Source organism: Rattus norvegicus, chromosome 9 (assembly GCF_021556685.1).
Source record: "Rattus norvegicus strain SHRSP/BbbUtx chromosome 9, alternate assembly SHRSP_T2T, whole genome shotgun sequence".
Taxonomy (NCBI): domain Eukaryota; kingdom Metazoa; phylum Chordata; class Mammalia; order Rodentia; family Muridae; genus Rattus; species Rattus norvegicus.
Genome location: NC_141542.1, coordinates 75,924,391 through 75,950,000, shown reverse-complemented (window position 1 = coordinate 75,950,000; position 25,610 = coordinate 75,924,391). Strand labels below are relative to the sequence as shown.

General features: G+C 47.0%; 1 protein-coding gene across 2 annotated transcripts in view; it reads right to left on the bottom strand.

Annotated features, from left to right (window-relative positions):
- Cdk15 (cyclin-dependent kinase 15) overlaps positions 1-25,610 on the bottom strand; it is a 93,613-nt gene that overhangs the window by 16,661 nt on the left and 51,342 nt on the right. For both annotated transcript variants that reach the window (NM_001431239.1, NM_001431240.1), the window contains 3 exon segments: positions 3,579-3,718; positions 7,903-7,951; positions 24,596-24,659. In NM_001431239.1, the coding sequence (NP_001418168.1) occupies positions 3,579-3,718; positions 7,903-7,951; positions 24,596-24,659 (253 nt within the window).

Below are 25,610 nucleotides of genomic sequence, written 5' to 3'. Positions count from 1 at the left end.
AAGATTAGAGAGCTGCCAAGGGCCTAATTTTAGGCCCTTGCTGCCCCAGCTGAAAGGCTGCACGGCTGGCTCGGCCTCGGGGACCACAAGCGTGGCCATGAGTTGGTGCCGGAATGGGGAGAGTTGCTCCCTGGCCATCTGCAAAAGCAATTAGCTCACTGATGGGTGTGTTTTGAGAGGGACTACCAATAATTTCTCCTTCAGCAAATGTTTCTTCAGGTGTTCAAGAGGCAAGGAGGGAAAACGTTGGAGCTTGGCAGCCATTCCCACAGGCTCGCCATTAGAATGTGACTCTTTCCCACTTAGCAGTGATCTCCACATGGGAACCAATCCTGGAATTCCTGGGTTTTCATGGCAAATCACCCTCGATCAACTTCCTCCGGCTCTAAACTTACTGCCACAACCCAGGGAACGCGTCGTTGGAGACTGGGCTTGATGAAAATCGGCACAGATTGATGGGACCGGTCTTTGATTTTTGTGGGGAGCCTTCTGTGGGGATTTGGGCTGTCTGTCCTCTGGTCTCCATATATTTTCCACTTACAAGCTTCATGCTTAATTGTCTTCTTCAGAGGCCAGACAATAAGAGCTGGCATCTTCCAGATCAAAGGGGAAGCAGAATATATTTTAAAGTGACAACTCGGTTATCCTGCGACCAGAATAATAAACTAATGTAAATATAAGCCCCCTAGATGGGAGTCCATGCTGAAATGCTACCAGAGAGCAAAATCTTTCTCCTAATTACAACAGAGCAACGCTCTTCACACATCACTCACAATTCTCATGCCTGCAGCAGCCTACCTCAGCAATGGAGATTTTTCTGTCCCTGCAGGTTGGGAGCTGGGCTTACCTACTGGGTCTCTCTGTCTGCAAAGCAGGCTGTTAACAAAGGCTCTTTGCCAGGGGCAAAGAAAAAGCAGGCTGGTGGTGGTGCTCGGCCCAGGGAAGGCAGCCCTTAGTAGAGGAAGTGCCCTTGGCCAGGGCTCCTGTTGTCAAGGTGCACAGACAGCCCTGGAGGCTCCTCTCCAATTTCCCAATACCTTTGCTCTTCCTGCCTACTTGATTCACATCCCAATGTCATCTCTCTGTGTATTTCTACACCTGCCCCCAAGCGCGCGCATGCGCACACACACACACACACACACACACACACACACACACACACACACACACGCAGTTGCACCCCTCTTCCCTGTCTCTTGGTGCTGGTCCTTTCATCTGCTCCCTCAGGGATTGGAGATGTCGCTGCAGGAAGTGCTTGTCCGCCGAGGCAGCAGCCAGCAGAGCCCCGTGGCTTTGACAAACCTCATTTAATTGGGAGGAAGCCAGGAGAATTTGAAAGAACTGAAACATCCACGAAACTCCTTTTATCAGGCATAATTTAAACTCTGCATGGAAAAACCCCTATATGTATAAAGAAAAGTCAACTTCCCTCCCGCTGCGTGCACTCCTCGTCTCCCCCAGCACAGGCAGGCGCCTGCGAGATTCCATCTTTTCATTTCTCTCAAAGTGTCAAAGTAGATTTGGGCTCTGCAACGGGGTGAACAGAGAAGGAATACAGATTGTTCTCTCTCTCTCTCTCTCTCTCTCTCTCTCTCTCTCTCTCACACACACACACACACACACACACACACACACACACACACCTTTAGATGGAGTATGCACCAGAGTCCAGTAGTTGAAAACTTCGCTTCTGATTTCTAGGGAGAATCAAAATCTAAGTTCCTATGCACATACATCCGTATGAATAGTGAGTGCTGCTTCTTAATTAAAAAGCCGGTGCCCAGAAAACCTTGAAGATCCCAGCATCTCTCAGTGTCCAGAACAATAGACTCTGCAGGAAGCTAACAGGGGACACTTCTTTCAGTAGAGAGAGAGGCGTGAGTGTTATGTATGCTGTACATGTGTGGGATGTGGTAGAGTTAGGTGTCCCGAGAGGGAAGGATCTTAGGCACATACGGGAAGGAGGGCAGCATAACAGGACAGGCGGGCTAGAGTGCCGTGAGGCAGAGGTACCAGGAAAGGGTGGGCGCTAGAGGTCTGCTGCAATGCCTTTCACTAGACCCACTAGCCCAACCCCATCTCTCACCCTTTCCGGATTCACCTCCAGGCTTATCGTCTCTCTTGCATTACCCCATTTCCCCGAAGTTGCCTTCAGCACCCGGCTCTGGACATCTGCGGCTGATTATATACAGACTCGGGCTGTTCTGATATGATTTGTGCTAATACGTGTAAAAGGTACCCTGCTTCCTCTTCTTCACCCTCTTTTCCTCCCACTCTGTGGGATCCTGGAGGCCAAGGCCAAGCCTCTTGTTTTCTTCAACTCTTTACAGCACTTCATGTGTTCTTGACACCTCATGGCAGCTTAATAAATTCTAATGGCTGCCTCTTCTTACAGGGTTAAGTAAGATATTAACCTCAGATGTATAATGATGGTTATTTTTAGAGATCTTAAGTAACTCACTTTAATAATAAAATTCCTCAACAGTCCCAAACTAAGAGAGTTGTTCCATGAGATCTAGGGAAACTGTGTTTACAGAGCCTAGCCAAGCTATGCCTATGCCTCTTAGGCAATACTCTGCATCCCAAGACACCCCATCCCGACTGCCACCCCACTCCCTCCCCACTCCCGCCCCACTCCCACCCCACTCCCTCCCCACTCCCGCCCAACTCCCGCCCCACTCCCCTCTTCCCAGGCTGACCCCCAGGCCTTCCTGCTCAGCTTTCTTTTCTTTGGCTTAGGACTTCAAACAACGATTTTCCATTGGATGTGGATATTTTCAAAGAAACCTCACCTAAGGACATTCTCCCCAGCCCGTCCGAAACAGCCCAGGCCTTGACCGCCACCCACATCCTCCTTGTATCCATTCCTGGCTGCATTCTGAGAAACCCAAGAAGAGCTCCTGCCACGTGACCCTGCAGCAGATTTTAGATCTGGAGGATGACTCAGGCATGGGCAGCAAAGGCTGGTTTCAGGGTAACCTGTGTCTGTAGTGGGCAACTAGCCTGGAAGAACACTTTCCTTCTGCCAGAGCCCGACCTCTGGGCTTCCTTCTGCAGCCTTGTGTTACCAATCAAGAAGGGTTCTCCCGCCTTCCTGACATACCCATGTCACCTCTCCCCTTAATCTCCGTGCTAGAGGGAAGCAGCTTATTCAAAACATTGGGTTTGCTTCTCCTGTCAGATGTTAGCTAGGGCAAACACCTCAGAGGCAACCTTCCTTGCCACCAATTTCTAAGTACATACTTGTGTGTGAGAAGGTTTGCGCCAATACAAGGAAGTCCTTTCCCCACCGGGGCTTCAGAGTTTTGAAGAAGCTTACTCAAAGCTCAGGCAAGGACAGGTCCCTGTGCTTCTTTCTGGAAAGCAAATTATTCTCTGACTTCACTTCTGGTTGCAAACTCCATGACTCACCAGTGTTGAGGGAAAACCCGTAAGATGAAACTTGATGCATATGCGTGCACACATATTTGTGCACATACACTCACACATGCTCATGTGCATATGCACACTCAAAACACACTCATACGCACACTCACATGCACACCCTAACAAATACTCGTGTGCGCACATACACTCACCATCAGGAAGCTGGTACAGCTGGGATGGCAGGACACTGAAATAATCATGAACAAGTGCTTCTTGGGCTGAGACACGGTCCCTGGGGAAGCCTTTTAGCATCTGGGAGGCCAAGTCTTCAGCTTCAGGAACCCCACCCAGCCTGGAAAAGTGCAAGAAGAAATCGTCTCTCTAGAGGCCACTATTCTGGAAAAATAGAAGGGGCAGGGGGTGGATAAAAACCAAGGAAGAGGGAATGAGCTTAATGTGTCTCCAACAGGCCCTTCCTGGGCCACAGAGAGCAAGCGTAAATAACCCAACCCTAAACTCTTACCTGGTCTGTCACTAGGAGGAAGGGAAACAATAGCAGCCCTAACTTTCACCATGTCCCTAGGCACCATGTGCACAAAGGACACAGATTAGAGAGGCAAAAATATGTAATTAAGGCTTCTTCTTGGAGGAACACTGCAGCCTCAACCAAGCAGAAAGGCCTAATTGGAAGAATGTTCCAGGCTCTGGGTAAAAAAGACAGAAAGCATGGAGTCTTGGAAGGAGGGAGGGAGACCATTCTGGAGAGTGGATGTCGGGTAGAAGTGTCCTTATTAACAGGGTTTCTGAAGCTCAGCCCCAGGGTTATTAGCTAAGAAGTTTCTTTTGTTCCTCTTGGGATGGAGCTGGCCTGTAGCAATAATCTTGTACCCAAATCCCAAAACTGATTCATCCTCAAGCCGGCCTTGTGCTGATCTATATATTTGGAGATGAGCAACTATCACATGTTATCAGGAAGCTTAGCTCTGGAGGCATAAGGCAAAACTGACCCCTTGTAGGGTTCAGGCACTCACCAAGCTATCACACAAATGCAGATACATCAGCTAGGGAAAGGGCCCTCCCCTAGTCTGAAGGTTTGTATTCTTGGCACTGGAAGGTCTGCCCTTGGGGAGGTAATTAGGGTACAGTAGAAGAGCCTTCAGGATGGGCTCAGTACCTCCATCAAAGGAACTTTGGGAACCCTTTTGTTTCATGAAGACATTCCAAGAAGGCATCATGCATAAAGCACAGTGCCCTCATCAGACATTAAATGTACTGAAGCCTTCACCTCAGACTCCCCCTCCTCTAGAACCATGTGTTCCTCTTGGACATGCGCAATGCAGGGATGCTAGAGGTCCTGTTCTACAGCTATGGTTTGTTTAATTTTTGCCTGAGATTTGCATAAGAAACTTCCTGGTATCTGATTTCTACAATACAGAACCATTTCTGCAAACAGGTTGTTAGTCTCCGACTCCAGAGTAATTGTCTCATAGACAAGGTAAACACATTGGGAAATCCCAGGATAGGATAGGGGCCTGGTTAATGGCTGTGGCATGAAGGAAGGCCTGTCAGTCACTTCTCCAAGCCACATGCCCTGTCTGGACTTTGTGATTGCATAAAGCCATACTAGCTACTTTTCCCATCACTTAACACATGTAAAGTATGGTTGGTCTCACAGTGAGACAACAGCTACCACCATTGTTGCCTCTGACTTTTCACAGTAGGGGATGGGGCTGCCTACCGGGAGTTCATGTGGTGCTGTGCTCCCCCCCCCCCCCGCCCCCGCCCCATCCATAGAAAGGAGAAAGTGTGTGGATAGAGTGGCCACTTTCTAATGCTTTCCATTTAGGATGTGGTAGACCCTCCCGCTCCCCGGCAATAAGAAACACCCATCAGTAGGAAGAAACAGTCATTAGGAAAGCTGACCTACAATTGCTGGTCATTCTGAAACTTGAGTATATACTCCCTAGGCCCATGTTAAAGAGATCGCCATTAAACTCATAGAAAGGTCTGCTTTTAGTCCTGTACACCATCCCACCACACATCTGTAGGAACTATGCAGAACAGCCGGAGACACCTCGGCTATTCTAGATTTACCAGGCTTGCACACTGAGTATGCTGCAAACCTGTGCAGCAGATGAATCCTCCACTGACCTTCTTGCTGACCCTGGCCAGGTGACCTAGTTTCTCCAAGCCTCAGTTTCATCTTGTTTGACACCAGAATGTTCCAGAATGTTACTGGTGAGGACAAATGCAACAGATGGGCAGTGGTGGTGTATGCCTTCCATTCCAGCACTCGGGAGGCAGAGACAGGCAGATCTCTGAGTTAGATAGAGGCTAGCCTGTTCTATCTGACTTGAGTTCCAAGACAGCCAGGGGTATATGAAGAACCCCTGTCTTGAAAAAACAGCAAACAATCCTCTACCCCCCCCCCAAAAAAAAAAAACCCAAAACCACTGCCACTACCATCACCAACAACAACAATAAAGGGAAGGACAGGAAGCCTCCAGAAGCACACAGTGGGTACATATCCTTTACAGAGCCAAGAATTTTCTCACATGCTAATACAAGTCAACCCTGTCAATAGGATTTCCCACAATGATGGGAATAGACTGGTTTTGCTCAGCCCAATACGGTAGGCACGTGTGAGAAGACCACAAGAGACTGCTGAGCCCTAGGAATGTGGATTGTGTAGCTGAACCACTGAGCTTTAAGATCAGCTGCGAGTGACTTCAGTTTAGATCGCTAGCTGTGCATGGCTGATGGCCACTGCATTAGCAGTGTTCCAGATATTAATTACTTCTTGCTCCAGGAGCCAAGCAGAGAGAAAGGAAGTCTGGGCACAGGCCGGGAGCACAGGGATGGGCAGAAGCTGTTGTTGGTCAGGAGAGTCAGGTGACCCTGAGAGAATTCAAGTCCCGTGCTCTCTAAAAGAAAGAGATGTGGGAGAAAAGGTGACAGGAGGAAGCCTGTGGCAGAACTGTGACAGCTGTAACAGCAGTGGCATAGAAAATTAAGACACTTTGTGGTTTTGAGTTTTAAAAAAGCCACTAGGAACAAAAGGAAACTCTGGAGCAGCATGGAGACTCAGATTCCTCTGAGTTAGGGTTAGGGGCCAACATGCCCGCCAGAGGATCCTTGCACCTTTTATCGTTGTGCTTTAGCAAGTTTACATTTATTCCAACCTCAAAGTTGAAACAACTAAAATTGGCATTGCTCTGCCTAGAAAACAGAGCTGACCCAGCTACTCCACCTCAAAAACCCAGGACCTCAAAAACATGTCAGCGACATTCTAAGGACTCCAAGGAGCACTCAGGGTTAGACCAAAGCTTCTGACGGCTTTGCCATAGATTTTGAATGAGTATCTTAAAATCATCGATACCTGAACCTAAAAAAGGTGTGTTTTTATTTGCCAAGCCACTCGATTGAATGGCTTGTAGCAGAGACGACTTCTCATTGTAAAATGTCATGATAAAGTACAGTGCAAGCCCACAGGCTGCTGTGCGAGCTTCGAAGTGATTGTGACGAGTTTGCACATCCTGAAGGACATCAAAAACAGCAGCCCCTGGGGAGACACCCGCAAAATAATAGGGGGCTCGACCAAGTCATCCTGGGCTTCGAAGGAAGAGCATTGCATGTGGTGTTCTGGGGAGCCGTGGCTTTCCCAATAAAGGTCTCCTGGCATCCCAGTTCATGCTTGTCCTTAGTATCCCCCTTTTCACTCTGTACGGTGGCTTTAAAGGCACAAATGGTGCCTATGGAACACTCAGCCCACATATGGTTGGATTAAACCACTCTACAAACTCCGAGGCCAACGGTCCAATGTTCCGTTGGGATCTTGGCTGGGAAACTCTTTCCTTCTCCCACCTGTGAGAGTGTTTTTCTTTGACATTTGAGCTCCTTTACCCGTCTCTGATGTTTCCCTCACTGCCCTTTTTGCCTCCTCACTGAAGCAAAAAGAACAGAGCCTCTGCTAATTACTCTCAGATCAAATAATACTGGTTATTGTAATTGGTCATTGTCCGAAAACACTGAGCTCTTCTTCGCCCAGAGGCTGCCTGGCCCAGCATAGTTAGCCAGCTATTCCTGGAATGTCTCTATTATCTGTTTTACTTTGCAAAAGAAACTAGGGATTTGTTGAAAGCTGGTAATAAACGTCTGCCCTGGTCTGAGCTGAGACCATGTTGAGAGGGCCTGGGAAAGCATGACCTCTATGAATCAAGTTCCCCTCCAATGGCCGCTCAATGATGTTATTTGGTCTCTCTGTGTCAGAGAATAATAAACCCACTAGGTTTTCTCTGAGGCCAACACTACTGCTGCCTGAGGCATGGCTGAGGGGCACAAAACAATTTTAATGACCAAATTTCACTGAAAGTAAAATGGTTCATAAAGAAAAACTAACACCCTCCCAGTGGGCTGGCTCTCTCAGAGGCATCAGGCGGGGCCTTGTGTTGGGGTACTGGGGGGGCCTGGTGCTCAGTGCCCCGAGGTCTCTTCTCTGTGTCTAAAGACAAGAGAGCTTGCCAATGTGGTGCTTACCTGTTCCAGACAGTCTGCAGGCTCTGGGGTTCAGGTGGCGGGAACCATTCTGGAAGGCACACAGAGAAACTTTAAAATCAAGAGCAACTCTCCAGTCTGTTGCCAAAAACATTATTAAAATTCCAAATGCTCATCTTGGCTTGAGGGTAAAAGAGGATTCTAGAACCAGGCAAGCTAACTGCAGGCTTTGAAGGCCTCTTCTCTGTGTTTACGGAGCCACTGAAAGGAATGAGCAGGCATGAGTTTTGTGTCCCTAGATCCCTGTGTTGAAGTCCTAACACAGTGTCATAGAATAGGACCTCATATGGAAACAATGTGACATTCTCATGGGGGGGGGGTCCTAATGTCATTTGACTGGGATCCTCATAAAAGGGGAAAAGTTGGACAAAGAGATACATATTAGAAATGATGACACAGAGAAATACAAGAACAGTATCTCCAGATCAAGGATGGGCACCTGGAGGAGATTCTGCCTTGGTCCTTAGAAAGACCCAATCATGACAGTGCCACTCTTTCAGACTCCCAAACTCTGGAAGAACAAGACACTTCTGTTATTTGAGCTTCTCAGTTTGTGGTCTTTGGGTATGGCAACTTTCACAGACCTGTGCAGTTAAAACATTCAGTTGGATTAACAACCATATAACACTGGGTGGAGAGTGTGTGCAAGTGCTAGAGAACACAAGAAATCAAACGAAATTTCATTACCCTCCAGAGTTCACAATTCACCTGGGAGAATAAAAGGACACACTCGTGTACACACACACACACACACACACACACACACACACACACACACACACACACAGAGCAGTATGACTTTTAGGGGCAGCCTTGCTACAAAGCGAAACTATGTCTCAAACAAACAAAAACAAAATCCGCTATCATCACCATGACAACAACAACACAAAAGCAAATGATTGGGCAAAGTCTCCAAACTCAAACGTTGGGACAGGAGAGATGGCTCAGTGTCAAGAGGGCCTACTGCTCTTTCAGAGGACCTGACTTAGACTCCCAGCACCCGCATGAGGTGGCTTACAACCTTCTGTGACTCTAGCTCAAGGGAGATCTGAGGCCTTTGGCCCCTATGGGCAGCTCTGTACACACACCAACACAAAGATACACACGTATGCATAGTTTAAAAGAAAACCTTAGAAACAAACAAACCTCAGAAACTTTTTTTTTTAAGTAAGGTATATTTAATTGTATGCGCTACTTGTGATAAAATAGAGGCGAATCCTAGCTTAAATAATTCAAAATCACGATGAAGATGACTTAGTGGGTAAAGTGCCTACTGTGGGAGCTGAAGAACCCATGTTCTATCCTAGGACTGACATAAACAGCTGGGTCAACCCAAACTAAAACCACAATGAAAAGGGACTAAGGTGGTTGAATTAGCACCTAGTTCTAGCTTTTGGGAGGCAGAGGCAGGAGGCTCACCATAAGTTCAAGGGCTAAACAGGGAGACTGTTTCAACAAACAAAACCAAACAGGAAGTAGTAATTGACTTCTGGGCGTGGTGGCTCATGCCCATAGTCCTGAACTTGGCAGGCAGGAGCAAGAAGACAGAGAGTTCTAGGCCAGCCTAGACTACGCATGGAGTCCAGAAAAAGAAGCATTTAGGAACTAGTAACTGGAAGTCTAATCATGAAGGGCCGCAGGAGGAGCTTGTGGAGGAGGCAGCTGATGCTGCCCATCTCGTTCCCCCTCCATTCTTTGCTCTCTCTCCGTCCCTTCTCTCCTTTCCTTCCCTCTCTCTTGAGTGAGGAGCTCAGATGGGCCTCAAATTTGTGATCCAGACTTAGGAGAGACATTCCAACTCTAACTTAAAACTGCACTTCTTGGACTTAAAGTAGGATGACTGTGGTTTGTAATACCTCTCCTTCCAGGTTCTATGTAAATGGAATAAACCAAGACTGTGTGTTGGGACTAAGGTTTTAATCAACCTTACAGTACACAACAGCCATTTGGGTAGTCCTGACGTGACAGGGTGAGTAGTGCTCACTGTTCAGATGGGAATGGTGACGCCTCCTTACATAGCGCTTACCCTGTTAGGTAATGGAGCCGTGCCCTGAGGATTCCAAGGAGGACACTATTATTTTTAATTTCAAAAGTACGTTCAATTAAAAGTTTATTTATAATGGGGTTGGGGATTTAGCTCAGTGGTAGAGCACTTGCCTAGCAAGCACAAGGCCCTGGGTTCGGTCCCCAGCTCCGAAAAAAAGAATAAAAAAAAAAAGAATAAAAAAAAAAGTTTATTTATAGTGCCGAACTGTAGAGTAAAAAAGAGGGATTAGCCAGAGAGATGGCTCAGTGGTTAAGAGGATTGACTGCTCTTCCAGAGGTCCAGAGTTCAAATCCCAGCAACCACGTGGTGACTCACAACCATCTGTAATGGGATGGCTCTCTTCTGGTGTGTCTGAAGACAGCTACAGTGTACTCATATATAATAAATAAATCTCTTTTTTTCTTTAAAGAGTGATTAAAGAACGCCATGGCGTTCAAAGAACGTGGCGATGGTGGTGGCTCAGGCCTTTAATCTGAGTGCTTGGGAGGCAGAAGCAGGCAGATTCTGAGTTCAAGGCCAGCTTGGTTAACAGTAAGTTCCAGGACAGCCAGGACTCCACAGAGAAACCCTGTTTTGAAAAACAAAACAAAAAAGCAAGCAAGCTGTGGAAACTCAGTTTCCAAGATCAGATGTAACCAAAGGGGACCATGCAGGTTGTTTGGTGCCCTTGGTGAGCACTAAAGGGTCAGTTAGTATAAGGCTACTCTGTTTACTAGCCTGCCTACACTCAAAATAACCAGTAAAAACAAGACTATCTGGTGTCTGCGTAGTGTTTATTTACAACAAACTGCTTACTGCTGCCTGCTGCTATTCTCCCCAGCCAGAAGAAGAAGAAATGGGGGAAAAAATGGTTCTATATTCAAGGCATACCAGTTTCCAGCTAACAGAACAGAATCATTGAGACGTCCAACAAGTGACTTCAACCATGGCGTTTTGGCTACTTTTCTATTGCCATGCTCAGCCACCATGACCAAGACAGTTTCAGAGGGTTAGAGTCCACGGCCGTCATGTGGGGAACATGGCAGCCGGGAGGCAGGCACAGTGCTAGAGGAATAGCTGTGATCTCACAGCTCGAGATACAATCACAAGGCAGAAAGAGCTAACTGGGACTAGCATGGGCTTTCGAAACCTCGGAGCCCATTCCCAGTCACACAGCTCCTCCAATGAGGCAGCACTTCCTAATCCTTCCCAAACAGTTCCACTAACTGGAGACCAAGCACTCAAGTGTACAAGCTGGTGGGGCCACTCTCACCTTAACTGTGAACGCATGGCGACCATCTGCCTTGGTTTGTTTTGTATAGTCAGTGTAAGGGGTGTTGCCTTTATTTTTGTTTGTTTGTGTGAACACCCACACAATATGTGTGTACGCACATCGTGGTGTGTATGTGGAGGTTTAGGGAACAACTTTTGGGGGCCGGTTTTTTTCTTTTACCACCAGGTCCAGAGATTGAACGCAGGTTACCAGGCTTACACAGCAAATGCCTTTACCTGCCGAGCCAACCTGCAGCCCCAGAGATGCCCTTCTTTTTCATTTTATGTATATGAGTGTTTTGCCTGCACATATGTATGTGTACTGTGTGTGTGTGCCTGATGCTCACAGAGGACAGGCAAGGGTTTCAGATCTCCTGCAATTGGAGTTACAGATGGTTGTAAGCTGCCATGTGGATGCTGGGAATCTAACCCAAGTTCTCTAGAAAAGCAGTAAGAGCTCTTGACCTCTGAGATCTCTCCCTAGCCCCAGGTATTTCTTTATATGGTATGGGTTAGCAACATAAATACAAAGTCCCAGCTCAAGCCTCTCTGCCATTCAGGTACTCTGGGACTCAGGTGGTGAGGACAGCTCAGACTGTCTAGTGAAGCGACAGTTTCCGGAACTGTAAATGAGAAGCGTTTTTGGAGTTTCCGGAAAGATTAGATAAGGCCTCTGGCATGTGGTACAGGCTCAAAAGCTCCTGGTCTCATTGTTTTTCTTTCCTCTCTTCCTTTTGCTCTTGAATAGAGTTTCAGGAGATGGGGCTTGGGCCAACATGGTAGGGTGGCCTCACCTGCAGAGCTTTTAAAAGAAGGCAGCCTGGCTCCACCCCCTAGGGAGCCTGATTTAACAGGTCTGGGAGGGGCCGCACGTTGGTTAGTCGTGCTGTTATGTCTTTAATAGACTCCAGATGTTTCTAGTGAGGTTAAGGTTGGAGGGCTGCTGATCCAGCCAAGAAAGCAGGGTCTAGCACTTGCCAGCAACTCGACATGCTTCCCTGAGCTTCTGCAACTGCAGCAACCCAGGGAGACTGTCGTGAGAAGTCCATTAACCAGGGTATATAAAAATTGCAGAACACAACATCAGACTCCTACTTAGTGCGGTTTAAACAGGAAAGAGAGAATGTGACAAGAGCAAACGAGGCTCACAGGAGTTCCAATGGATGCCCTTGGACCCCAAGAGGGCAAGCCACATTTTGAGCTTGAGCCCTCTGGTTCTGTATAGACTGAAATCCCGACTCCCCCCACATCTATTCTGTCTGTAGTTACATCAGCAAAGCAGCCAGGGTCAGTTGGGGAATCTGCTGGGGAGCAGAGCCATGCCCGCAGCCTATCTGTGACTCTCCCTCCCACTCGGATGCAGAAATCCTCATGTCAGATGACCTTGCCTCTCTGCCATTGATTTTTTTGCAGTAGTTAAGTTTCGAGCGATCAATGAGAGAAAGGGCCACAGACAAACAGGCATCTTACACAGCACCATTTCAAGAGGGTTCAGCAGCCTCTAAAAATAATAGGCCTAGAGGTAGCATGCATCCTTCCAAAGACAATAACAAGACATCAGGATGGCTTTCCCTCCATCTCCTTCCACGGCTACTCTCTTAAGTGAGCTCTTGTTTGAGTTCGGTTGGAATTCAAGGCAAAAGTGAACTGGAAAGGCAGAATATTTAAATTTCTGAACGAAGCAAAATTCAAATGAGGGCAGAGCAGCTGCTACCCCGATAAAAGATTACCACAGGATTTTTGTTTGCTTTCTTGCTTTTTTTTCTCATCAATGTTGACTAGGACTCATTCCATAACTGACTCAGGTATGGGAGCCTTCAGTCCCTAGAGATTTGCTGATTGTTCAATTGAGAAAACATCACCTGAATGTTTTGAGCCTCGGCTCAGGGTGAAACATTTTCTGGTTACTATAGTTTTGCCTCTGTTGCCCTAAGGTTATCTTATAGTGCTTTCTATTGAACTTCACCCCTGGAATTTCCTGAACACAATGCATTCTTGAGATACCCCCCGTATTTATGTAGTGATAACCCAGCTGGCCTGATTTTGCTATCTCAATTATGTTAAGAGCATACTGCAAAAGTCTGCAGCATTCTCCTCCACCTGTTCTGCACTCTCCTCCGGGTTACCTGCTCCCACATGTCCTAAGTGGCTGGTTTTACTCTTCCTCATGGTGCTGACATGGAGGGAGCACCTTCAGGCCTCCAGGCCCTCTGGGAGGGAGCACCTTCTAGGCTCGAAAAGCCACTGATGGATGAGGCTCCCTGACATTTGAGGTTCACACTCCAGATCATATGTGTGTGGCTTATTGTTCATGTAACCCTGCATCGCGAAACGTCCCGTGATTGTAAGGTTACCTGGACCTCTGGGGCTGGTTCCGAGGGTAAAGAAGGAGAAGCCAAGCCTGATTCCCGGGGTTGGAGGTCGCAGTAGTCAGGGGTGACCCCACACTTAGAGGCACGTCTCTGGCTATTGTCTATCCATTCTCACAAATGACGTTTGAGCTCGATCACACCTTTCAGCATCATACTTAATGATGCTGGACACTTCCCACTCCCCGTAGCCTCCACAACTATTTAGGGGCCTCCACATGCTCAGCACAGAGCACACAGCCAGCATTATGGTCGTGTGGTTTCTGCAGCCTTGTTTTTAATAATTACCTTCTAGGCCTCTCCAGCCTCTCTGGTTCTCCTCTCAGTGCCCAAAGATTCCTTCCCCTGTCCTCAGTGGATTACTTGCTGCTGGCCAGGTCTTTCTCTTGTTTCTCTACACAGTCCTCCCTAGGCCTCTTTAAGCCAAGGCCTTCCTCTTCTATATTTCTAGGTTGGGGTCTTATCATAGGCTGGCTTTTGATTTGGTTTTAAGAAGCCTGATTCTTTCCCTCCCTTTATTCTGTGTTCCACTAAAAAGGGTCTCTCTCACCATTGAGATGGATTTGTTTTTCTTTCACAATTCAAATCTGATTAGTGACAACTTCCTTCTAAAAGGATTTAGATGTGCCCCACCTCTCCTCACTGGCTGTCACCACTCTAGTGTTGACATCAAATTTGTCTTCTAAGGTTTAGAGAGCATTGTCACATTGCCTACCACCAGTTTGATTCTGCATTTTGTTTCCAAGTGATTATTTTTGTAAGGTAAGGCCTACTAGATTACCCTCCTGCTTTAAAAAAGAAATCCTATGCTCTCTGCTTAGGTCATCATGCAAGTTCTAAGTGATTGCCAGGGACTTCCCAACTGGCACCATTCTCTCTTCAGCCTCGTCTTCTGCAGTGACCTTCCATGGAACCAGTGTTCTAGGTGTCACGTGCAGTTGACATGTTCTAGGTGTCATGTGCAGTACATCCTGTTCCCAGCCCGATTCCTTTGTCTGGCATATATATTCTTGCTCACCTGGGGAAAGCCGTCCTCCTCTGTCTCTTTTCTCTAATACTGTGAATCTACATTCATACCCTTTTCTCAGGAAACCACCCGCAGACTCCTGGAGTTAAGGGTGCCTTCCTCAGAGTTCTGAAGACCCCTGGGACCCCGCTGCTGTGCGGTCTCCACACTGTATGACCGGTTCGCTTCTCTATTTCTTGAAGGCGAGAATCTATACTATGTTGTTTTATTTCTCCTACCACTACTAAAAATCTGCTAATGACTGAGAAAAGTTGAGGTGTGTCTATTTCTGTGTCTTCCGGGGGTGGGAAAGGGACCTCTGGTTTGAGCCAGTTCTATGACATTTGGTGCTTTTAAAACTATTCCTGGAACTGGGAAGGAACAAGGCAGGCCTCAACTTTGTGTTTATTTTTTTAATACTTGACAGCACGCATCTTAATTAATAGATTAAAGTTGTAATCTGGTTATGGTGGTTCACTCCTGTAATCCCAGCACTCGGGAGGCTGAGGCAGGAGGATTGTCAATTCATGACCAATCTGGGTTACAGAGTGAACAGCAGGCTACCCAGGGCTACAGAGAAAGACCCTGTTTTAAAAACAAAACAAATAAAATACTGTCCATATACATGCATGGTTTTATACTAAAAATAGTTCTACCTGCATTTGCTTGTAATTTTCCTAACCTTAATTACTTTAAGATCCTCTACTCCCACTCCATAAAAACTAATAATTGCTACCAAATAAATTAAAGATGAGAAAGCCAAAAATAAATGTGGAAACTAGAAGAAACTATTAATAAAGATCAAAGTGGGCTGTGTATCTAAATTAATTTCGCTGACTGGTGTGGGGGACGGGTTAATAAAGATGTTAATAGAAACTCCTCAGGAGCTTTCTGCAGCTGTCCTGAAGTGAGAGCATAATGAATCCAATCGGAGCTCATAGATCCCGTGAATGCCCGTGGCTTCATTAGCAGTAGCAAGGGAGGACCACTGGAGTCTCAGGAAAGCGACTGCGCTTGACAGGATGTTCTAGAAGGCCAGCTCAGCTTCAGAAATCCAGGCTTGGTGGAAAGATATTGCCTGAGGAGTGTCCCTAGCTTGTCCCCTATGCAGGGCATTGTTTAATCACCAAACTATATTTATGCTTAATAATGAATGCATACAGAAAACTTATGATGATTGCCTTGGGGTCCAACGAGTCTGGATATTCTGGGTCAACTGCTTCCTAGCTAGGTGAGCCTGGGATAGATATCTGACTCTTAAAACTACAGCTCTCATTTATAAAGTACGGATAGGGGTTGGGCTCAGCCATTAAAGGCTAGGCTCGCAACCAAAACATAAAGAAGGTAACATTGCCACCATTTGACAAGGTGGTTATGAATCAAAGCGAGATGACTTCATTTCATGACTATCCAATGATTAATTTTATGTACTGGTTAAGGAGCATGTATAAAATTCTACTAGAAGGACTAGAAGGAGCTGGCTTGGCCTCTAGGAAATTCTAGAAATCTTTTTCTTGTAACACATTCAAGCAAAGAAAAAGCAGCATGGATGCTGACACAGCGGATTTCTGGGGCCCTGCTGTGCTCCTGGCAGGTGGATAACGAGGGTTCTCCTAGGGAAGGCTCTGCAGGGTGGTTAGGCATCTAATGGCAATTTAGATGTGGGGAGCAGACAGCTACAGGTTTAACAGGCACTCAGATATACGTAGGTAGGTGCTTAAAAACCCAAACATCAACTTTAACGAGGTGGGAATCCAGACAGCATTTGGGCCCACGCAAGCCAACCCAAAAGTCAGTTTTGGTGCCACAAGGTACGCTAGGCATCCTGAAAGAGGCCAGGATTCCTAAGGTTCTAAATATAAAGAAACAGAGGCAGTGTACTCTTGCACACCCATCGTGGTGTCTATACCACAGTGGATCACTGAGCAGCTGAACTCGGACACTGTGACAGAGAACAGAAGCATAACTTTGGTCGGGCTTTTCTGAGAAGCTAGGCTCGGTGGCAGATGCAGTCCAACGACTTTTCAGCACTGTGCTGCAAAACGGGATGGGGAAACAATATGAGAAACAGAAATAGAGCAAAGTTGGGTACTGATTCCTGTTTGTCCCAGTCAGGAGACATCTCTCTGTGAGTCTGGGGGGAAAAAGTCCTCATTTGTAAGCTAGGACCACCTCTTCCAACAATGACCTAGGCAAGGAGCAGTAGAGATTAGTAATTATGTGCAATGAATATCATATATGATATACTGTATATACATATCATTACACATTATGCATATACTTATGTGTTGCTTGGTACATGGGGAATATGTCTTAAATGATAGGATAGCTCCCTTTTTGTGGCTTAGAGAACTGAAAATAAAAACTCCCTCAAGTTCTCCCAGACAATAAATGGAGGAAAGTGGACTTTTTCATTCAGAAGGTAGTTCCTTCCCTCATAGTTCAGCCCAGTAAATCTGTCTCTCAGCAAATAACTCATGGCTAGAGCTGACACCAGAGCAGAGGCAGTGTTAGATTGGGTTCACTGCAATTGGCTCAGAGTTCTTTGAGCCAACGCATAATGGTTCTTTCTTCCATTTGAGGGGAGGATGATTTTCAGTCCAATCTTTGTCTCCTGCATGATTCCCACAGTGAGCTCTTACACTGTCATTCATGTGTGTCTCTCTCTGTGTGTGTTTCCCTCCTCTTTCCTCCTTTCAACCCTTTACATGTATCTCCCCACAACTCTCTCTCTTTCTCCCTCTCTCAAATTCATGGTCTATCCATAAATACACAAATACAACATGCTTAGTACATTTAATGTTACCCATATGTACAACCAGCCCTGAGATCATACACATCTTCTGACTTGTTCCCCAGACAGAAGGAGAATTCACCAGATAGCTACTGTTCATCCCAGTTATTTCTTGCTTCCACCTAGTGGTTAAAAGTTGCAAAAGCAAGTGTACCAAAAAACAAAAGGGTGTAGGTTCATCTATCCTCTGGTCTAGGGCCCAGATTCAGGTTCCTGTGCCTCTGGGTTTTTCTTTTTTTCTGTGCACCTTTCCCCTCCCACCCCCTGCCTTTTTGACTTCCACTAAGTTCCCCCAATGAGAAAAACTCCCCAAATGAGGTGTTCTTTCCTGGAACTGAAACCCAGCCTAATCCCGGATGCTTCCCTGTGGCTGAGCTCATGAAGCAAATCAGGCGTGCTTTTCAGCAGATATTTTTTTTTAAAAGTCCTAACTGCCTCTGAGGACGCTGCTCCCTTCTCTATGGGAACAGGCATCAAAGAGACAGGAGTAAAATGCTTTGCACGCACATCAGGAACTAATTGCCAATTTGGCAAATGCATTGACTAATGTCACGCACTGTTATTTCTAAATCCTCTCCTGTCCTTGACCCCCAGTATCTAGATGTAAACTTGGAACCATTAGTGAAGAAGGATAAAGTCTTCTGGTGCCTCAAATGGAATTGAGAGGGATTTAAACTCAGTGCTTTTGAGCGTGGTGAAATGAACTCAGCAGTACCTTAATGCTAGGATTTGAGCTCACACAGCACGAGAGCTTTCAAAAACCGTGTTTAAGGAAGCAAACAGAGCCTGACAGACCCTTTCAGGGGAGCAAACAGAATTGGATGGAACAATCAGTGACACATTAAAAACCACAACTGTGCTATGATCATGTGGGCAGAAGAAAAAGTTCCTCTTTATCACAAGATCTTTGCATCTAATGAGACCGTGCCTGGACAGCCTCCAGAGGAGCAGGCCTCCGTTTACTTTAACAGAGACACGTCTAAATATTTAGCGGATTCCCTGAAAAGCCCTATGTGATTTTGTAGCAAACAGGTCTCCAAGGTAAGACCTTTGTCATCTGTTGCCATTGAAAATCTAGACAAAAGGGGACTTGGGGAAAAAAAATTGTGATCAAAAGCACAAATGCTTACATTTCTTCTTCTCTCAGAATGAACTATATTTTAATGCTCTTCAAGTGTTTCGGACCAGCACCACGCCAGTTGTTACATTGTCTTAACTGAGTCTGTTTCTCCTCTCTGGTAGGCTTTATTCGGTCTGGATAGGGAAACTCACACTGTGTGGGTGGGCACAGTCTAGCTGGCCTCAGAACGCCTGGGGTTCGAATGACTCAGTGCATTTTCTTGTGAATGGAGGGAGGAGGTATGAAGGCTGGGGGAACTTTTTAAAAACATCTACAGCGCCTGCTGCTCAAATTCACGCTACTGTCTCTGGGTTAGTAGAGCTTAGCCAAGGTGAACATGTGGTTTGTCCTAAGCCTCTGGATCTCGTGTGCCACAAAACTGCTACATCCCAGATAGCCAGTCAGTTGGGGCTTTAACCTCTTCAGACATCGGGGTAGAAGAGCCCCCTTTAGGACTCTGTTATTGCTTGGGGTGGGGGGGCATCAAAATCTTCCCCCTCCCCCACTACAGGAGGCCAGAAGCCTCAGTGCCCGTCAGCTTGATTAATGTGTCTTGGCTAATTGTGTGAAAGATAGCAGCCCTTTAGCGAGTGTGACCAGTGTATTGTTCAGCCAATCACAGGCACCTCAGTTAGCATGTGAAAGGGGGTGCCTTGCAGGAGGAGGCTAGTGAGTTCTGGCGGCTGAGTCAAAGGATGAGAGTTTTGGGGCGGGGGCGAGGAACAACACCCACTCCTTTGAGGGGAAGTTACTGGGCTCTGCTAACCCTGTAAACCTCCTAGTCAAAGACCCTTTTCTCCTCCCTCTTTTTTCAAGATCTTTTTTTTTCCCCATGGCACAAGCAGGCAAGGCCCCGGCTACTGTGCAGATGGAGTTCACGTCGCAGGGTTTTTAATATTTCACTTTTATATTTCTGTTAGAGGATGATCCTGCTGAGAGTCTGGGAATCCAGGCTCGTCAGAACCCCGCACTGACACTTGGATATACCGCTCTGAAAGCCATCCCGGGAGGGAAGATTAAACAACAACAACAAAAGAGCCTACTTTTCAAAGCCTACTTCTCAATCTGCCCACATCAAAATAAGACAACTGGCCCTTTGAAGTGGAGGACAGACAGTTCTCAGCCAGCTTGCTTAACTTGGGGAGTGGGGAAGGAGGAAGGAAGGAAGGAAAGAGGGAGGGAAGGAAGGAAGGAAGGAGAAAACATGACACACTCCTCTCTCCTTCCAGATTTAATCAGGTACAAGTAGCTACAACCAGCCACAGCCTACAGCCCAACTCACTAGAACTGGGAGAAAGCTGGTTCTTCCTGGAGTCGGCACTGGGAGAATCAGTCTGGTTCCTCAAGACCGATCCAGGTGAGGCCTAGCAATGGCAGCAAATGGACTGTTCGCCCAAGGGCAAAGCAATCAAACACCTTCGATGGTGCTGGGTGGAGAGTGTGTTAGGACTTTAGCTCGGTAGTACAGAGCACACGGATTCTAAATGACCAAACGACTGGAATGAACATTCTTAAAAACAAAACAAAATGTGACTGGCCAAGGAATACACTAAAAACAGTCGCCAGTAATCCTCAGAGAAATGAGCATCAGAACCAGGAGGCTGAATCAAATGCCAGTTAAAACAGACACTATCCAAAGACAAAAAGTAAGCTGGGCCTGGTGACACATGCCACTTGGGTGGCTGAGGGAGATGGGTCACTGTGAAGTATGAGGCCAGCATGGGCTATGACGTGAATTCCAGGCCAGTCTGAGCTATAGAACAAGATTCTGTTATGTAATGCCAGACACAAATGGTGGTGGTGGTGGTGGTGATGGTGGTAGTGGTAATGATGGTAGTGGTGGTGGTGGTGGTAATGGTGGTGGTGATGATGATGGTGGTGGTGATGGTGGTGGTGTTGGTGATGGTGTTGGTGTTGGTGTTGGTGTTGGTGGTGATGGTGTTGTTGTTGGTGGTGGTGATGGTGGTGGTGGTGGTGATGGTGTTGGTGATGGTGGTGGTGGTGGTGTTGGTGGTGGTGATGGTGGTGGTGGTGATGGTGGTGGTGATGGTGTTGGTGGTGGTGGTGATGGTGGTGGTGTTGGTGGTGGTGGTGGTGATGGTGGTGGTGGTGGTGGTGGTGGTGATGGTGGTGGTGTTGGTGGTGGTGGTGATGGTGGTGGTGGTGGTGGTGGTGGTGATGGTGGTGGTGTTGGTGATGGTGTTGGTGTTGGTGGTGGTGATGGTGGTGGTGGTGATGGTGTTGGTGGTGGTGGTGGTGGTGGTGGTGGTGTTGGTGATGGTGGTGTTGGTGGTGATGGTGGTGATGGTGGTGTTGGTGGTGATGGTGGTGATGATGGTGGTGTTGGTGGTGGTGATGGTGGTGGTGATGGTGGTGGTGGTGGTGTTGGTGTTGGTGTTGGTGGTGGTGATGGTGGTGGTGGTGATGGTGGTGGTGGTGGTGATGGTGGTGGTGGTGGTGGTGTTGGTGGTGGTGGTAGTGATGATGATGGTGAATACTAGTAAGGTTATGGAAAAAGTGAAACTCTCACTATTCTCACTACTGCTAGGAATGTACACGAGTACACCTACTATGGAAAGCAGTACAAATCTTTATTTAAAGGAAAACCAGGAACAAAACCCCTAGGATCCTGCAATCTCACTACTGGGCAAGTATCCAGGGGGCTGGAGCCAGTGTGTCGTGTGCACGGCTGTACTTGTTGTTCACTGTAGCACTGCTTGTGCTTGCCAAGGCCTAATGGACATGGAAGGCATCGCTCGACATAAAAACGGAAGCAGGAAATTGCTATATGCGTAACAGAATACTATGTGTTCATAAAAATAATGGGACTTTTGTCATTTCTAGTAACATGGATGAACTGGAAGACACTGTTAACTGAACTAAATTGAGCACAGGGGGAGAAATCTCATATACTCTCACTTCTTTGCAGAAAGTAAATGTTGACGTCAGGGGAAGAAAAGAGTAAGGCAGTAAGTAGTTAACCAGAGGCTGAGAAGGGGAGGGTGGGGAAGGGGAGGGTGGGGAAGGGGAGGGTGGGGAAGGGGAGGTGGTGAAGGGGAGGGTGGGGAAGGGGAGGTGGAGAAGGGGAGGGTGGAGAAGGGGAGGTGGAGAAGGGGAGGGTGGGGAAGGGGAGGGTGGAGAAGGGGAGGTGGAGAAGGGGTGGCTGATAGGATTAGGGGTACGTTAGATAGGAACGGTAACTCATAATGTTCCAACTCTCTCTTCCTCTTCAGTGTCTCTTAAATTACTTCAGTTCAAGTCTGTGGAAACAGCAGTAGCTCAGGAATGGGGGTGGATGGGCCTGCCTCAAGAGAGACTTGCTTTTTCATAAGACTTGCATAAGACAGGAATCTTGATGAACTCTTTAAAATATGGTCCTTTTGACTGAGTTGTGAATATGGTACCAACCCCATACCCAAGATACACCACAGTCTTAAGATTTACAAAGGTGGGGTTAGAAATCCTGGCTGTGATTAAGGTTACAGTTACCTTCTCATGTTCATCCTGACCTACAACCATAAGCTTCCCAAACCCACAGAAATAGCCCTCACCCTGCGGTCACAGTGAGAATCGGGGAATGAATCCAAACCCATGCTCCTCGGACTCAAGAACACAGTTCACCCATCCAGGGACTGCAGCACCTTGCACCAGTCTAGCAGACAGCAAGAGCTCAAAATCAGTTTTGCTTCTCTGAATTAAACAGAAGGGAGCAACGATGCAAACGTTTAAGTCTCATTGATATTGGGACTGGAGAATTTTCTTTGTAAATAAAAACTTGCTTGTTACTTTGACTTGACAGCAAAATGAACAACGTGACATATTTCTCTGTGTTCACACAGCCCAGTTACCTTCTTAGCATGGAATCTGGCAGAGAAGTGTTTGGCCATGTTCCTAGCTTTGATGACCATCTGTCACGGGGATATCTCACTATTGCCCGGACCAACCTGCAGCCCAAGTATTTGATGTGTGGGGTAGCTGCCTATGCTCACCACAGCCACTTTGTATTCATATGCACATAAATGGTTTCCGGAGTTTACATTTCCGCTTGTAGCTATGTTAGGGACCTGAGGAAGGAGAGTTTTCACCCAGGCAAAGAAGAGTGGATGGGGGGATTACAGGCCTGATGAGAAATGATGAGAATGAGATTCTCCTGGAAACCATGGCAACTAGAGCCAGGAGCTATTGCAGACTGGACCATCATCTCCATAAACAGCTTTCCTCCCTTATCTCCATCTCACACCAAAGGGAGAGACTACACCTCAGACCAGTGTGTTAAATGCCTGAAAAAAGGAATAGCTAGAAATAGTAAAGCAGTTCTAAATGACCTGAGCAATTTAGCAAGGACTAGGATCATTGTCAAAGAAGTCGAAAGGACTTTATAGTTAGTGTTTAGCTTTCCAGAGCACACGGTTTTTTCAGTAAAGGGAATAGATGTCGGATAAAGAGGGGAAAGTGCAGCTGCCCCTCTCTCTCCCTCTCTGTCTCTCTCTCCCTCTCCCTCCCTTCCTCTCTCTCCCTCCCTTCCTCTCTCTCCCTCCCTTCCTCTCTCTCTCTTTCTCTCTGTCTCTCCCTCTCTGTCTCTCTGTTTCTGTCTCTGTCTCTCTCTCTTTGCCCCCCTCTCTGTCTGTCTGTCTGTCTGTCTGTCTCTCTGTCTCTCCCTCTCTCTGTCTATCTGTTTCTGTCTCTCTCTCCCTCTCTCTGTCTCTTTCCCCCTCTCTCTGTCTCTCTCTGTCTCTGTCTCTCTGTCTCTTTCCCTCTCTCTCTGTCTCTCTCTGTCTCTGTCTCTCTGTTTCTCTCTGTCTCTCTCTGTCTCTCTCTGTCTCTCTCTGTCTCTCTCTCTCTCTCTCTCTCTCTCTCTCTCTCTCTCTGCCTTTTAGACCCAAGTCCTCATGCTTTCCTGCTCTAGTCTCTCAAGTGCTGTGATTATGGGCTGATACCACCACACCCAGATTGCTTGTTTTCCTCCCTAATCTCGTTTGAAGTCTCCCTGCAATTTCTCACTCCCATGAAACTCTTCCAGGAAAACTTCATACCAAAATCTATAATGACAATTGGGGAAATTTTGGGATTTAGTAATGGGACAGTGTAAGAATAAAGACTATATAGTCTAGCTTAGACTATATAGTTTTCCGCCCCACCGCCCCTTAATCCTGCCAGGGAGAGGTTAGCATCAGTAGAGCCTTTGCTCGCTTCGCTGGCTCCCAGGGCTTCAGATCTTCATCCCCTGGCTCATTGGAAACCTCACTTCCATCTCAATGCCTTGAAGTGACTTCTTGGTTATCTATCTGACCATCACCATGGCTTGGGGACCACTTCTCAAAGAGTTTCCCTGTGGACCATATTTCTAATGCTTCCTATCTGTCCCCAGCAGCTACTCATGGGGGGCAGGCAATGTGTGACAGAAATGACCAGTTGTCAGGCAGAGAGACAATTCTCTAGTTGCATCTTTCCTGGCTTATCCTAGGTCCTGCGTGCCTCTAGCTCCCTCTCTTGCTTTAGCTTTTCCTTCTATACAAGGCTCAAAATGTAGGAAATAAAGTCAGTGACTGTCATGGGTTCCTTGCTCATGGGGTTCAAAGCATGCCGTTCCTTTAAGCCATGGGGTACTTGGGAATAGTTGTGGACTCCATGGTAACAGTCCTTTTTAATTATTTTCACCTTGCTACCTGGGCTTTATAGCACTGGAGAACTGAGTTAACCTTAATTGCCATTTCAATTTCTTTTTAATAAAAGGATTAAGCTGGGCATGGTGGTACAAGCCTGAAATCCCAGCACTTGGGAGACAGAGGCTGGTAGTTCTCTAGGAGTTCAAGGCAAGCTTGGTCTACACGGCAAGTTCCAAGCTAGCTTGGGCTACACAGTGAGACCTTGCTTGAAAGAAAGAAAGAAAGAAAGAAAGAAAGAAGGAAAGAAAGAAAGAAAGAGAGAGAGAGAGAGAGAGAAAAGAAAAAACAACAAAAACAACCGTTGGAAAATACACAAATCTGGTAGTCTACCTTTGTTGGGTCTAATATGAGATGAACAGTCTGTGGCCAATACTCACTCTCCTGGCATTGCCAGTCCTTGGGACATACGGAACCGTGCCTACCTGGATTGTAGTTAGGCAGCTTGGAGACCCCAGGCCAGGTGTCCTCCGTAGGGACTCCCAGTACCTACACAGAGCCAGAGAAAGAGAACCAAGGTAAGAAGAAGCCGGCTGGGTAGAGCAGGCCCAGAGACACAAAGTCCAGAGTGGGGAGGAATAAAGAGTTTGGTGCTGTCACATGGTTCCACCTGACACACAGGAGACTCTTTTTGGTAGCAGTTCTAACATCTTCTCCTCCAGTTTATTGTGCAAAGCACTGCATCCCCACAGCCCTGAGCCTGTGTTTCTACCAACTCAGTCTGCACGATTGCCAAGTGTTTAGGGTATGAAGCAACCGGAGTGACTGTTGGCCGCCTCTTGTGCCAGTCCTGTAAGCTGGTTTGCCGGAAATGCTGCTGGGCTGAATTACGCCTCAGCACAGGCGTTCAGCTCTTCTTGGATGTGCTCAAGTTTACAAAGATTACTGACCTTTAGGCGGAAGAACACTGGCCGAAAATGACCCCGCTTCGGCCTTCGTCTTTTCTGCTCAATTCGTCTCATTTTCTACTTTTCTCCACAGCCAGCAACTTACACTATAATTTGGTTTTCCACTGGCAGATTATAATGGTAGCACCATGAGAGATGGAGCTGGCTTATGCTTTTAAAAAACCGTGTGTGCGTGAGTGTGAAAGGCAAAGGGCAATTCTGTGCAGTTGGTTTTCTCCTTTCATTTCTCTGTGGCTTCCAGGGATCGAACTCAAGTCTCTAGGCTTGTGCAGCAAGCCTTTTCTCACCAAGGCATCTTGCGGGTCCTGACCCATGCTTTGGATGTCCAAATTGAAGTTCTTGTTCTTAATGAGGATGTAGTAAGAAAATGAAAGTCTTCTGGAGTGTGAGGCCAAGTGGAGTTTACAGCCCTCTACTGACACCATCTTACCACCATTCTTTGAGGGTGACCATAAATCCCACAGCCAGTGCATGTGGGAGACTGAGTAGCATGATTCTTTGTGACCTGTCCTTGTAGTTTGCTTTGCATCAC